The sequence below is a fragment of the Equus quagga genome, chromosome 7 (genome assembly GCF_021613505.1).
Source record: "Equus quagga isolate Etosha38 chromosome 7, UCLA_HA_Equagga_1.0, whole genome shotgun sequence".
In the NCBI taxonomy this organism is placed as follows: Eukaryota; Metazoa; Chordata; class Mammalia; order Perissodactyla; family Equidae; genus Equus; species Equus quagga.
Window position 1 is genome coordinate 1,295,127 of NC_060273.1, and position 13,064 is coordinate 1,308,190.

The following is a 13,064-nucleotide window of genomic DNA, read 5'->3' on the forward strand; positions in this document are numbered from 1 at the left end:
AGCCCAGTGGGGGAAATGAGACAAGCATACCAAGAAAACAGTTAAATAATAAAAGGATTTAAATAACAGTTCACCTATCCACCTGCTCTGCTGCCACCCCTGAAAAGCCCAGGTGTGGGGAGGGTCTGCCCATACTGTCACCTGCTGGCCTTGGGTCTGTCTTTTGCTCCTGATAAAGCCCATCTGTGTCTGGGGCATGAACTCTGGAAGTGGAAAAGCCCTCACCGACAGCCACCGTGGAGGCACTCATACTGCTGCCTGTGGTATGAAGTGTCATCAACAACAATACAGCCCCCCTTGTGTTTCTGAAAGACCCTAACTCTAGATACCCCCGAGAACCATCTGGCAAAGTAAACAATGCAGTGTTCACAGTGGTGCAGGATTATTGGCATTTCTGATTCTCTTCTTTTTGGTTATTACAATGTCTAACTATTCCAGATAAATCCTATTGCTTCTGTCATGAGAATTACTTCTAATTAAAACAAAAATTCTTCTCCTTAGTTCTTTGTTCCTGCAGGAGCCAGTGAGGGCAAAGTAAGGGTTCAAGTTTGAATGACTGTTGCTCAAACAAAATAGCTCACAGCCAAACAGGTCACAAGCAAGCCAGGCCAGAGACACGATGCCTCAGTTCTTTGTTCCTGCTGGCACTGACAATGCAGGCCGAGCCATGACTAGGTCCATCTTTGCAAACCTTGGTCTCTCCATCTTTAAAAAACGAACAGACTAGTACCAGCCCCAGCTCCCTGACAGGTGCAATTTACCAGGGTGTGCCTGACACTTAGAGCACTTCAGGGAGAGGCCTTGTGAGAAGCCAGTGTCCTGGCATACAGCCAGCCGTCCTCAAACATCTGAGTGAGAGAAACTGCCAGTTAACTTCGCCACCACAAACCGGCAGAGATCAAACCTTCCCCTAGAAGCTTAAGTAAATAAAATCTTCCCTTTGTGCATCTTGTATTTAATTCAGAATTAAGCAGGTTTGCTGTTAAGTAGTACCTAAAAGACATATCCTTTAGTACCTAAAATATTGCCTGTAATTTGTCGAAAGAAATACTCATCCGTTTTATTCTACTCGGAAGGTTGTTGCCTTGCTAAAAATAAGTTTGCAGAGAGCTGTGGAAGGTCATCATTTCTGGTGTCCTTTGATAACGTATTCCACGATTTACATTTAAGTTTCTTCCCTCAGTTCCCACTCTGGGAGAAAAAGAAAAACAAAGAAATTGAAAAAGGATTAAAAGGCTCCCTTTCTTTTTAATGAGATGCAAAGAAGGGGGGATTGGCTTAATTCCGCATGATCAAATTAAAATTTATTGTTAATTTGTCAGTTTGTAAAACTGACATCAATTTATACACACCACAGTACATCATAAAATAAAAGTTTAACTCTTCTACGAGTTACTCTGTCTCAGAAAGCAAACGACCTGCAAACTGGATTACAAGTGTCACCAGAATTGCTCCGGAATATGACAACCGTTATACAAAGACGGCACAAATCCAAGAGCACACGCGGCAACCAGAACCTTCCCTATGGCTCTGCAAAGGCTTTTGGACGCATTCGATGGGCATCAAGTATCAGGCGGGGAGCCGGTTCCGACCTGCTGACACTCCGCTCCACCTTCACCGGGTCCGCGCGGCCAGGTGCGCCATCCCGTCCTTCAGGCTGGGGACGCCAAAACCGGGACAGAAACGGGCTAACGCGGCATCAAGGCCCGAGGGTGGCCTGCTTGTTCCCTCGCTGCCGGCCCCGCGGGCAGCCCGTCAAGTTCTCGCCCCCGAGGCAGCCGCGGCTCCAGCCTGCTCAGCACGGTCGCCCGGCTCCGGCGCCTCCTCTTCCAACACCCCTCTCAACCAGCGGTCCGCGGTGGTCTCCTCCCTAAAGAAGCACCAGATGACGAGCACCATGAGGGACAGGCTGAAGGGCAGCACCCTCCTCCAGGGCCGCTGCTGCTCCTTTCCCAGGGAATGCTCCACCGTCCAGCGGGACGGGTTGGCTGTGCTGGAGGAAAACTGAATGGGGCGGTTAGGGTCGTCCTCTTCCTCGCTCTCAGCCGCGGGCGCCCGAGCCCGGCCCCCGGGCGGCGGATGCAGGCTTCGGGAAGACCAGCGCGCGAGCCTCAGCGCTCGGACGGCCCTGGAAGAGAGGGAGAGTGAGCGCGCCCACCCGCCGCGCCCGCCCTCCGCCCCCCGCCCCGCCGAGCCCGCGCGGAGCTCACCCGGCAGCCGGCGCCCGCAGGACACGGCTCATCGCGACCCCGGCTCCACGCTCGGCGCCGCGGCGCGCCGCTCGCGTCACTTCCGTCGCGCGCGCGAAACCGGAAACCGGACGCTGTCCCAGGCCTCCGCTCACGACTACAGAACGTGGGCCCAGTCGCGCAGCGGAAATGACGCGCCTTCTCCGGCGGCCTCTTCCGTCGCAGGTGCGGTCCAGGGGGAGCCGCCGAGGCATGGCGGGAAGTGTAGTTCTCCGCCGGCCCCAACAAGCAGCCGGTCCCTGGGCTGCGGCGCCGGGATTGGGGCCGGCACGGCGGCGCGGGGCGGGGTGGGGCGTGGTCCTCGCGCACTTGGAGCGGGTCTCCTCCGCCGGCCCGGTCGCCCGAGATCGGCGCTTCGGCCCCCGCCGCGCACCCTTCCCGCCGTGCCGGCGCGGGTCCTGGACGCCTCCTCCCGCGACCTGCGACGGCGCCTGGCTCTCTTCATAGGACTCCAGCCACAGCAATGGTCCTCTCCATTAGTGTCTCCACTAGGAGGGGGCCTCGAGCACAGAGCCTACCCGCCGGTCCTCCCCGCCCGCCCGGGGCACCCGGCGTCCAGCACCTGTCCCCACCCGCGTCCTGGGCCTTCTGCTGCCCCGCGCCGTGCAAGAGGGGCCCCGTCTACACCCGGAGCCGCTCGGCCGGGATGGGCAAACTGCTCGGCAAGACAGGCTTGCTCAGCCCCGGGGCCGCGACCCCTCACCCAGCGCAGCAGGGCCCGCCAGCGGCTCTCTCGGAGGCCGTCCCACCCCCGACACATCCCCCTCCCCAGGCCGGCGGATTCCCATGTGCGCGGCCCAGCCCGCCGTCCTCCCTGTGGCTGAGGCTGCCCCGTGCTCCTGGGGGCCTTCCCGTCCCTCCACCTTCAGGAGTCAGACTGGGAGGTGTCCCTCAGGCTGTCCCGGAGCTCCCTGCTCTGCCCGGTTCCCCAGTCGGCTTCATAGGTCAGCTGCTGGAGCCTCCGCCCTCAAGGCAAACTGGCCCTGGCTCTGCCGAGTCCTCCTGTCTGAAGGCCACATAGGGGCATCCAGGCATCCCCACGGACTCTGGGGATGTGTTGGGGGTGACTTGGTGACAAAATCAGAGCAGGAGGCCACTTTGTGAACTGTAATGTGCTGCCTGCGGAGTTCAGCAACTCTGGTTCTGGAGTGCCCCTCTCTTGCACCTTTCTTCTGGCCGGAGAAGCACCAGACTTGGGACCAGTTCTGCGCCCCCTAGGAACTCTCAAGACATTAGGGCAAGGGTGGCGGGCTGGAGGTGTTCTGAGCCCAGCAACATCTGGGAGTCCTCCCCACTGGGGGAAGCCTGGCCCTGGATGCCCATCGGTGGCTCAGCTCCCAGCCATGACTGTGTTCAGAGCTGCTGTGTCAACAGAAGCACCTGTGTGCCCAGGTCCTCCTCACTGGGCCCTACCCCACCTGTTCCACCCCAGAACCCCACCTGGAGTCACTGCCAAACCAGCTCTCCCACAGGAAACCCCAGGAACACCCACTGTGAGCAGGAGAAGGGGCCTCAAAAGTGTGGGGAGGATGGGCCAGAATCATCCTGGTATGCACCCTGGAGGGCTTCCTGCAGGAGGTGAAAATCAAACAGTGCTGAGGTTAGAAGTGAAGTTGACTGCAGCTGATGCAGCCACCTGGATGGGATGCTTTAGGGTATCTGGGCACAAGCTCCCCAGGACAGCAGAGGGGAGGCAGAGCTGGGAGGTGAGGGTGGGGTCTGGGTCTTCACCCCAGGGCGGGGCCTGGGTCTTCACCCCAGGGCGGGGCAGCCTCCCAGGGCTTAGAGGGGCCATTAAGCCCATCTCAGTCTGGGTTACTGCCTCAGATTGGTGACAGAAATAAGACGCCCTGGACGAGCAACTTAACCCCTCGAGAGTCTGCTTCCTCCACTGTGAAATGGGCATCTCGTGTCCTTCAAGGACCGGCTGTACGCCTGGGAAGCCCTTGGCGGGTCCCTGGGGCAGCTGTCAGGATTGATAACGGGACTGCATGGAAACGTCCATCCATCCCGAGGCACTGCCACCGCGTTCCTGGGGCGCTCTGCTAACAACGTGAGCAGATCCATGTGTCCAAACCACCCGCTCTGTCCCCATCTCCAGCGAACACTTGGTCTCTGTTAGGGGTGAAGGCACAATGCAGAGGACATGGGTCCTGTGGAGTCTTAAGAAGACAGCAGCCCCTGACCTCCGGGAGCTGGCCTGGCGCTCACAGCTGGGGTCTCCTGTTGGACATAATTTCAGAGAACATCAATATTGGTCCAGGCCACACTGTGACCGTGATGGCTTAAGACAAAACAAGACCCCTCTGTCACACCTGAACATACACCAGACATGGACGTGACCCAAACCTCAGAAAGACCGAGCACCCCCATCCTGGCTGGCGAGAGGGACGGCCACCTTTTACCAACCACGGCTGGAGCCTCGCCTCGCCTGCCCCCCTCCTGGATGAGATGTGTTAAGATGCTGCACTGGGCTGAAGGGGTCCCCCCAACTTCACGTCCACCTGGAAGCTCAGCATGTGACCTTTTTTGGAAATAGGGTCTTTGAGGATGTAATTAGTTAAAATGAGGTCATACTGGATAGGGTGGGCCCTAAATCCAAGGACTGATGTGCTTACAAAAAGAGGAGAGGACAGACACACACAAGGAGAAGGCCACGCGAAGGAGGCAGAGACTGGAGTGACGCCCAGGACTGCGGGTCCCACTAGAAGCTACGAGAAAAGCCTGGAACAATCTCCCCCGGAGCCTTCGGAGGGAGTGTGGCCCTGCTGACACCTGGGTTCCGGATTTCTGGCCCCCAGACTGTGAGAAAATAACTTTCTGTGGTTTTAAACCGCCCAGTTTGTGGTCCTTTGTTGGGGAGGCCCAGGCGCCTGGCACAGACCCCCAGTCAGAGGCCGCCTGCTTCCCGACAGCGTCGAACCCAGAGCAGAGCCCCTCACCCAACGCTGGCTGGACCCACTGTCCTTAACGCCTTCCTACTGAGACCCACGGCCGCGCTGTGCGTTCTCCCTCACAGCAAGGAGCGTAAACCCCCCTGTTCAACCATAGGTGTGTCCCAGTGGCCTTGGGCTGGAGGGCAACGATGGCCCAAATGCTATGGTTTCTTTGACCCTCTGATGCAGTGGAGCCCCGAGTGGGGAAAGCCACAACCAGGTACGTCCCGGGGCCCCTGTGTCTCCGGGGCCCTCCCCTCCCTGAACCGGCAAGCCCCAGCCAGGCACTCGGTGACAGGTGCCTGCACTGCCAGCGCTGCCAGCTCTTGTCCAGGTCCCCTCACCTCCCCCTCCCCCCCCAACCCCTGGGGCATAAACCAACACCTCAGCTTTCATTATCTCAAAGCACACAGAGAAACCTCACACGAGGCCTAATGTCCCACTAATGGGCGGGGAGGCTGCAGCCCTTGTGTGCCCAATGGCGGGAGTAATTTACTGTAGCGCCACTTGAGAGCTGACATATTGGAGCTATTGATTTTCCCCGGGAAGATCAATATGGGGTGCGTGGGGACAGGCAGGTCCACCGCCTTCGGAAGAGCAGAGCTTTTCTCCTGGGACTGAGACCTGACGACAGGGGTAGGGGCTGGCGGGGGCAGGGGGCACAGAGCTCCACAGGGCCCGACACCACCCGCAACGGGAGGCCGTGGGAACAGATGCTGGGACATATGCTCGGCCCAACCCTGGCAGCCTGAGTGCCTGGGCCCCCAGCCCCACTCCAGGGGCCCCAATGGGTGGCCGGGGCTTGGGACACCCGTGCCACTCGGCCTGGGCCTGACTGGCTTCCCAATATCGGGCTGGACATGTGTGGGCAGTGATTTTGGAAAGCGTGTCTCTCCACTGACCCAGGGTCCTCTCAGGCTGCCGTCCTCCAGCCCCACTCCCCAGGAACGAAAGGTGGAGTTCAGTCTCACCTGCCAGACTCCTGGGTCCATGTGAACATGGCTCAGACTCAGGAGGGAAAGGAAGGGGATGGTTCATTGACACCCCTCCTGAGACCCCAGGTCTGCTTCTTACATCTGTCTCCTGCCTGTCCCCCGCCCTCCCTCCCTCACACTGTGCCTTGTGGGGTCCCATCACTGGTTGCTGGGACTTGTGCTCTGGCACCCACCCTGGTCTCCGGTCTCAGGCCTCCCTTGTCTAGATGTCTGCCCCGCGCTGCACTGTCCATGTTCCTCGTCCCAAACACCTATCTGCTCGTTTCTCCCTCACTCTAGAATTCTCTGTTCCAGGCTGGAGTCTCCTCCTTGGTCTCTGGTCAGGCAGAGAAAAACATTGGGATTATGCCAGCAAAGAAGGACAAAGGGCTGGCTGGCTGTGGACAGTCTTCCCGTGGCTGGCACGGGCGGACCATTTGCGGGACCCAAAGCCCCAGCTCCACGGATGGGGGGCCTAAGGTAGAGACCAGGATGGAAGGGCAGCCTGTGGGGTGGGGGTGGAAATCACGGCCCTCGAGAGGGAGCAGGCCCTGGGGGTGGTGACCATCAAGCGCCCTGCTCCCCACGAGAGCCTCATCCTCGCACTGAGATTTGGTCCCAGCGACAGAGGGAAGAACCGAGTGTGCGGGCCGTCTTGGCTCCCTGTGGCCGGGAGGAAGGTCCAGGAGGTCCTGCAAGCCACTCAGACCCCTTTCCAGCCGACACTTCCCGCTGTGAGTGTCCTGTTGCTGCTGTAACAACAGGGCACAAACGGAGGGGCTGAAAACAACACAGATGTATTATCGTGCAGTCCTGGAGGTCGACGTCTGCAGGGCCACACTCCACTGGCTCCAGGGGAAAATCACTTCCTTGTGTTTTCCAGGTTCTAGAGGCCACTCCATTCCTGGGCTCGGGGCCCCGTCCACCCTCAAAGCCTTGGCCCTCTGCCTCCGCGGTCACACTTCCTCTCACTCTGACCCCCTGCCACCCTCTTACAGGGACCCCTGTGATGACAGTGGACCCACGGGATAATCCGGGATCATCTCCCATCTCGGTGTCCTCACCTCTGCCGGGTCCCTTTGCCATGTGAGGTGGCATGTCCGCAGTTCCTGGGGATTATGGTATGTATGTCTTTGGGGCCATTGGTCAGTTGACCACAGGGGTGTGGGCTCTGCCTGGGTCTTTTCCAGGCTGTCGCCTCTGCTGGAACGTCTTCACTTCCTGCAGCTTGGCTGGGTGAGCTGAGCTCCTGCTCCCATCACTGCCCTGGTATCGACCTCCTTCGTGAAGCCCCCTCCTCTGGTCACTCACCCCAGGGGCCAGGACCTTCTCGAAGGCAGGGCTGTGTCTCATCTTCCTCAGGCCACCCCCACTGTCCAGGCTGGGCCACTTCGGCAGGCTGGAGGCTGAGTCCAAATGCTCTCCTGGGGCCTCCACGCAGCCTGCACATCTCATGGCCCCTGTGGCCTCACCCCCTCGGGGCTGAGCAAGGTGGAAGTCCACTAGCAGACCCCGGGCCTGTCTCCAGCCCCTTCACAGGCTCCGGCCCTGACCTTCCCCGACGATCAGCAGGGGGCGCTGCGGCTACAGCTGGGGCAGCTGTGGGCCCCTCCCCTGGGGTCCAGCCTGGGTCCTGGGCCATCACTGCAACCCCCCTGGGCCAGCAGGGAGGCAGGGGCTGTATCTCGCAGAGAGGGAGCCTGGGGCCCCAGCAGCCTGGGAGCCACCTGGAACCCCAACCCCGGGCCTCCTAGAGGTCTTGGCTGTGCTGGGTCAGAGGGAGGCCAGCAGCACCACTCCACAGCCAGGACCTGGGCAACAGTGTCATCGCGCCCCAGAGTCTCTGGGCAGAACCCTGGCCATGCCTGAAGTCAGTCTCTTGGGGACCAAGGTCCAATGAGGACTGGACTCACAGGTCTGCGCTGTGGGCTGCCGGGAGGGCTGGCACTCGCACCCACAGAGCTGGCATCCCTCCCCTCTCCCTGCAGCCTGCTCCTGGGGCCTGCAGTGGCCCTGCCCCTCGCCACCCCTCTCCTTGGTCCTGCCCCAGGCAAACAACCTGGTTCTGAGACATCTGCCATGTGAAGACCCACTGATGGCAGGCCACCAACCTGGCCCAGTGCAGATCTCATTCTTGGGGTGGACCTTGCCATTTCCTGGTCACTCCCCCAAAAGCTGGGGGTCCTGACTTTGGGTCCAAGCACTGAGCACCTGTGTTGGGCCCTCCACATGCCCGAGTAATGACTGGCAGCAATCAGCATGGCAGACTCGCCCACCGGCCCCCACTTGCAAGAAAGGCCTGGGTCCCTGTCCACATCCCACCTGTTACAGAGTGTCACTAGGTAGGAGAGGCACCATCCCTGCTTGAAGGACGTGGAGCCTGGAGCTGAAGGGCAAGGACCCAGGGAGGGGTGGAGTGGCATCCACATCCTCCTGGCCCCATGGATGGGTGAGCCCGCACGTCTGGAAGGCAGATCAGGAACCTTGTGTGACCGTGGGACCTGGGGCCAGGCACATGCCAGGCTGGGAGGGGCTGCTGTCCTGTCCTCAGAGCCTGGCCCACCAGCAGTGGCAGCTTTGGGAGTCACAGTGAATGGGACTCTGGAGTCCTCCCAGTGGGCATCTCCAGGGGCCACATCTGGTGAGTGACAAGGTAGGGGCCACAGTCACATATGGAGGGCCCTTATTGAGCTAAATAGTGTCCCCCAAAACTTGTGTTCGCCTCAACTTCAGAGTGGAACCTTGTGTGGAAATAGGGTCACTGCAGATGCAGCCAAGGGAAGGTGAGGTCAGAGTGGAGGGGGCCCTGAGTCCAATGACGGGCGTCCCTGCAGGAGGAGGGAAACGTGGACACAGACACCCGTGGGGGGATGGCCATGGGACCACAGGGAGAGAGGCTGGGATGATGCAGCTACAAGCCAAGGAATGCCCAGAGAGCCACGGGACGGATTCCCTCCAGGGCATCCAGAAGGGACCAACCCCCACCCATGCCTTGACCTTGGACTTCTGGCCTCCAGACCATGAGAGTATCCCTCTCTGCTGTTCTCAGCCCCAATTTGTGGTGATTGGTTTACATGGGCCCCAGGACACTCATCAGCACCACAGGGCAGGGGCTGGGCACCAGGGAGGTTGGGGCGTTGGGGAGCCACAGATCCTCTGGGGTCCTGCTGCTGGTGTTGGTTGTAACCCATCGGGGAAGCGCAGTGAGGACACCCCACAGGCAGGTTCCATGGGGCTGGGGGTACAGAGCCCTCAGAGGAAGGCATGGGAGCCAAAAAAAGAAGCAGAGAAAGGAGGTGCCCTCTCAGCTTGGCCCCTGGGGACAAAGCTCTGTGAGCGGTGGGGGAGCAGGGGTTCAGCTGGATTTATTGCAAACGCACCTGCAGCTCTGGGACTGCAGGAGGGGCTGGGCGGGAGCTCCAGGGGCCTCACTTGCATGAGCCCCTCCCCTGGCTGGTGGTCCCCAGCCTCCCTCTCTTGGCCTCCCAGGTCCTGCGGCTGTCCCGGAGCCCTGTTCCCTGGAGCACGGCAGAAGCAGGATGTCTTCTAGAGAAGGCTACTCCAGAAGTCAAAATAGCATGAAATTTAATTTTCCGCCTATTTGACAAGGCTGGGTCCAGGCCCCAGTGAACGGGGAGATAAGGGTCCTCTGCCGGGTGTGAGCCAGCTGGGACCGTGGCAAACACTCCACGGTCCCCGGGCAGGCCATACTCCCCCCGCGGGGCCTGGTTGCCGGGCGCTAAAGCAAACGGGCTCTGTTTGCCGGGTCTGCGATGACAATGCAGTCGCCAAATATTTGCCAGCCTGGCCGGCCGTGGAGCCCGCCTATAAATGCTTGAGCCCAGGTGGAGGTGGGCCTGCCCGGTGGGAGCTGCAGGCCTCAGCAGGTAGGAGTCAGGCGGGAGGGTGCTGGTGGTAGCGGGGGGTCTGGCTTCCTCCCCCTCCCTTCTGCTCGGATGGTCTTTGGAGACCACCCACCCACTGCCGGGTTGCCAGCAGGGCTGGGCCATCAATTAGGCGTTGTTGGGGCAAGCACAGGCTTGGGGCAGGAAGGGAGCTAAGTCTTGGCTCCCCAGGAGCGACCATCGCCACGGTCCAATGCTGGGGCCACGGGACACCCCGGCAGGGAAGATCAGGAGGCCAGCGTGGCCAGAGGGGGGCAGGGAGAGGGGAGGCCTGGGCTGCTCCCCGCCCTCCCAGGTCGGCCTGACTCTGCCTGACGCCTGTGCACTCACCCGGCCCCCTCAGGGGATGAGGTCAGGTTATTTTCTGACAAGCAGTGAGCCCCTCTCCCTCTCTCAGCACCACCTTCCCTTTCTTCCTCCCTCCTGCCTGGGGCTCTTGCCAGGAGGCCAAAGGGCTCTCCCACCTGCCTCCCCGCTCAGCCCAAGGGGCTGGTGGCACTTGTCTTGGGGGTGGGGGGGTGCTCCGGCATTCAGAATCAGCCCATCCTATCAGTCACTTCCCAAATTCCACCCCCGCTCCAGTCCTGTGAGCCCCAGGCCCACACGCCTTCCCCACCTCCCCTGACCCCATGAAACCCAGGTTAGGCATGCCCTAGGTGTCCTCTCTTCCACCAACCTCCCCCCCCAGGGAGCAGATGAAAGCCCGGGGCATGACAGCGTTTATTAAAATTAGATGGGACAGGAGCACTGACACCAACTCTGAGCATCCCCTGGAGCCCTGGAAGCAGCTGGCTGAGGCAGCAGGCCCAGCTCCTGGGCTCAGTGTGGGCATCTCAGGGACGAAGAACCCTTCCAGCCCCAGGCACCATGTGACGGGCCGAGGGTCCCCCTCTTCCATCTGGCACCTGAGCCGAGGACCGGAGCAACCCCACGCTGGGATCAGTCTCCGGGCTCCAGGGCCCCAAACCCACCAGCACCCCACCCCTGGGCCAGGTTCCTTCCTACCTCCCCTGCTTTGTTCCCCAGTCTCGACTGTTCCAGCAGGACTGTCCCCTCACCCCGCCTCCCTGCGCCTGCCAACCACCCCCTTCCTCTGGCCGGAGACCGTCCCATGGGCTCTCCCCCTCCATTCCTGCCATGCCCACCCACCCAGGGTCCCATCACACACGGTTTCTTCCAAGCTCAGTGCCCTCTCCAAGCACAGGTGGCCCCACAAGCCTGTAGTGACCCATTCCCTGGGGAGAGATGCAGGCCCTGACCACTAACCTGTCCCTTCTCCACCTCCCTCCCCAGCTGGCGCCTGCTGCCCCAGAGGCCCCAGAAGCTCGGCGTGGAGGAGATGGCCGCAGGCGTGATCCAGCCGCTCTGTGACTTCCTGCTGCCCCTGCCATCCCATGGGCCCTTCCCGCCCTCAGACCCAGAGCCCCCAGACACTTCAGAGGAGGAGGAGGAGGAGGAGGAGGAGGAGCAGGAGGAGCAGGAGGAGCTGGAGGTTGAGGGGCCAGGGGCCCGCAGCCCAGCCCCCCAGAGTTCAGGTTGGGCCTCAACTGCCCCAGAAGTGGCCCCTCTGGATCCGAGCGGCCCCGAGACGCCGCTGCGGCTGCTGCAGTTTTCCAGGCTCATCAGCAGTGACATCCAGCGCTACTTCGGCCGCAAGGACAGGGGACAGGACCCAGATGCCTGTGACATCTACGCCAATGGCCGCCTGGTGGGCAGCTCAGCCGGGGAGCTGTACTGTGCCGACCTGGTGCGCCTGGCCCAGGGTGGGCCCCCTGATGACAGCGTGGCTGCCGAGCCCAGGGTCCGCTTGCCCGGGGGTCCCCAGGGGCAGGTGCGGGGGCCGGGCCTCGGTGGGGCCAGGGCACAGCCGCTGGGGCCCCTGGCAGAGCTCTTCGACTATGGGCTGCGGCAGTACCCGGGGCCCCGGGCATGGGCTGGCCGCCGGCTGCGGCTGGAGCAGAAGTACGGCCACATCACCCCCATGACCCAGAGGAAGCTGCCCCCCTCCTTCTGGAAGGAGCCAGCGCCCAGCCCCCTGGGCCTGCTCCACCCAGGCACACCAGACTTCAGCGACCTGCTGGCCAGCTGGTCAGCGGAGGCCGGCCCCGAGCTGCCGGGTGGAGGTGCCCAGGCCCCAGAGGGGGTGCAGCTGGCCGAAGCCTAGTGAGCGGGCTGGGGTCAACGGGGGTGAGACGGAGGCAGCAGGGGTCCAGACTCTCCTGATCCCTCTCCTGGGAGCCCCCCGGGGCCCTCCAACCAGGGTGGCCACTAGCAGGACAAACCAGCTCAGGCGGGGACTTCTCAGGCCCAGGAAGAAGGGCTGGGCTCATCCTGGGGCCTGGAGCTGCCACAACCAGAGGCCACCAGGGCAGGGAACGGGCAGGAGCCACAGTCCTGGCCACCCTGGCCCTCGGCCCTCAGAGCTCTGCCCACAGTGGGGAGGACAGGGCAGGAGCTGTGGCCTCTTGGAGGCCATGGGCTCAGTGGGTGAACACATGGTGCCCCCCACTGGGCAAGGCTCATTCTCCATCCAGACCACTGCCCTCCTCACTGCCCACCCCCTGGCTGGCCCCAGCACGGTGCCTCCGCACAGTCCCGCAGCAGGTGGCTACAGCAGAATGAGCCGAGGGTTTTCATGGACCGGCAGGAAGTGGGGGTGCTGCCCGAGGGCATAGGTGAACACGCTATTTGCTCCCTCCATGAGGGCAGGGAGAGCCACTTCCTCCCCGGGCACCGCACAGCCGGCAGCCATGGACCCCGAGGCTGGGCCACCTGCCTGCTAGGGGGCCCAGCTAGGGGTGAGTGGGGCTCCCAGGCCACTGTGCCTGTTGGTGGGAAGCCCCAGTAAAGTGGGTGGGCCTGGGGCTCAGCTGGCTTGGGCAGAAAGGGGTTCTGGGAGTCTGGGGACAGACAGGCTCTGGGAAGGGTCCCCTTGGTCACTCCCACTGCCTGTGGCGTCCTGACCCCCTGGGTGGGAATTCTGGGCTCTGACAGGAGCAG

General features: G+C 61.8%; 2 protein-coding genes across 3 annotated transcripts; one reads left to right on the top strand and one right to left on the bottom strand.

Moving 5' to 3' along the window:
* Positions 1 to 1,278: 1,278 nt before the first annotated feature.
* On the bottom strand, positions 1,279 to 3,070 carry LOC124241583 (protein CCSMST1). The gene is made up of 2 exons (XM_046665465.1): positions 2,211 to 3,070; positions 1,279 to 2,128 (listed from the first exon to the last, which is right to left on the bottom strand). Exons 1-2 carry the CDS (start codon positions 2,441 to 2,443, stop codon positions 1,756 to 1,758), a joined length of 606 nt encoding a protein of 201 aa, XP_046521421.1. The 5' UTR covers positions 2,444 to 3,070; the 3' UTR covers positions 1,279 to 1,755.
* A 1,826-nt stretch (positions 3,071 to 4,896) lies between these two features.
* On the top strand, positions 4,897 to 13,063 carry PERCC1 (proline and glutamate rich with coiled coil 1). Of its 2 annotated transcripts, XM_046667472.1 has the most exons (3): positions 4,897 to 5,405; positions 7,158 to 7,280; positions 11,358 to 13,063. In XM_046667472.1, the coding sequence occupies exon 3, from the start codon at positions 11,404 to 11,406 to the stop codon at positions 12,226 to 12,228; it is 825 nt and encodes a 274-aa protein (XP_046523428.1). In that variant the 5' UTR covers positions 4,897 to 5,405; positions 7,158 to 7,280; positions 11,358 to 11,403; the 3' UTR covers positions 12,229 to 13,063. The 2 variants fall into 2 exon arrangements, 1 of the variants encoding a protein (XP_046523428.1); XR_006889449.1 differs by lacking the exons at positions 7,158 to 7,280; positions 11,358 to 13,063 and adding an exon at positions 6,475 to 6,548.
* Position 13,064: the final 1 nt, after the last annotated feature.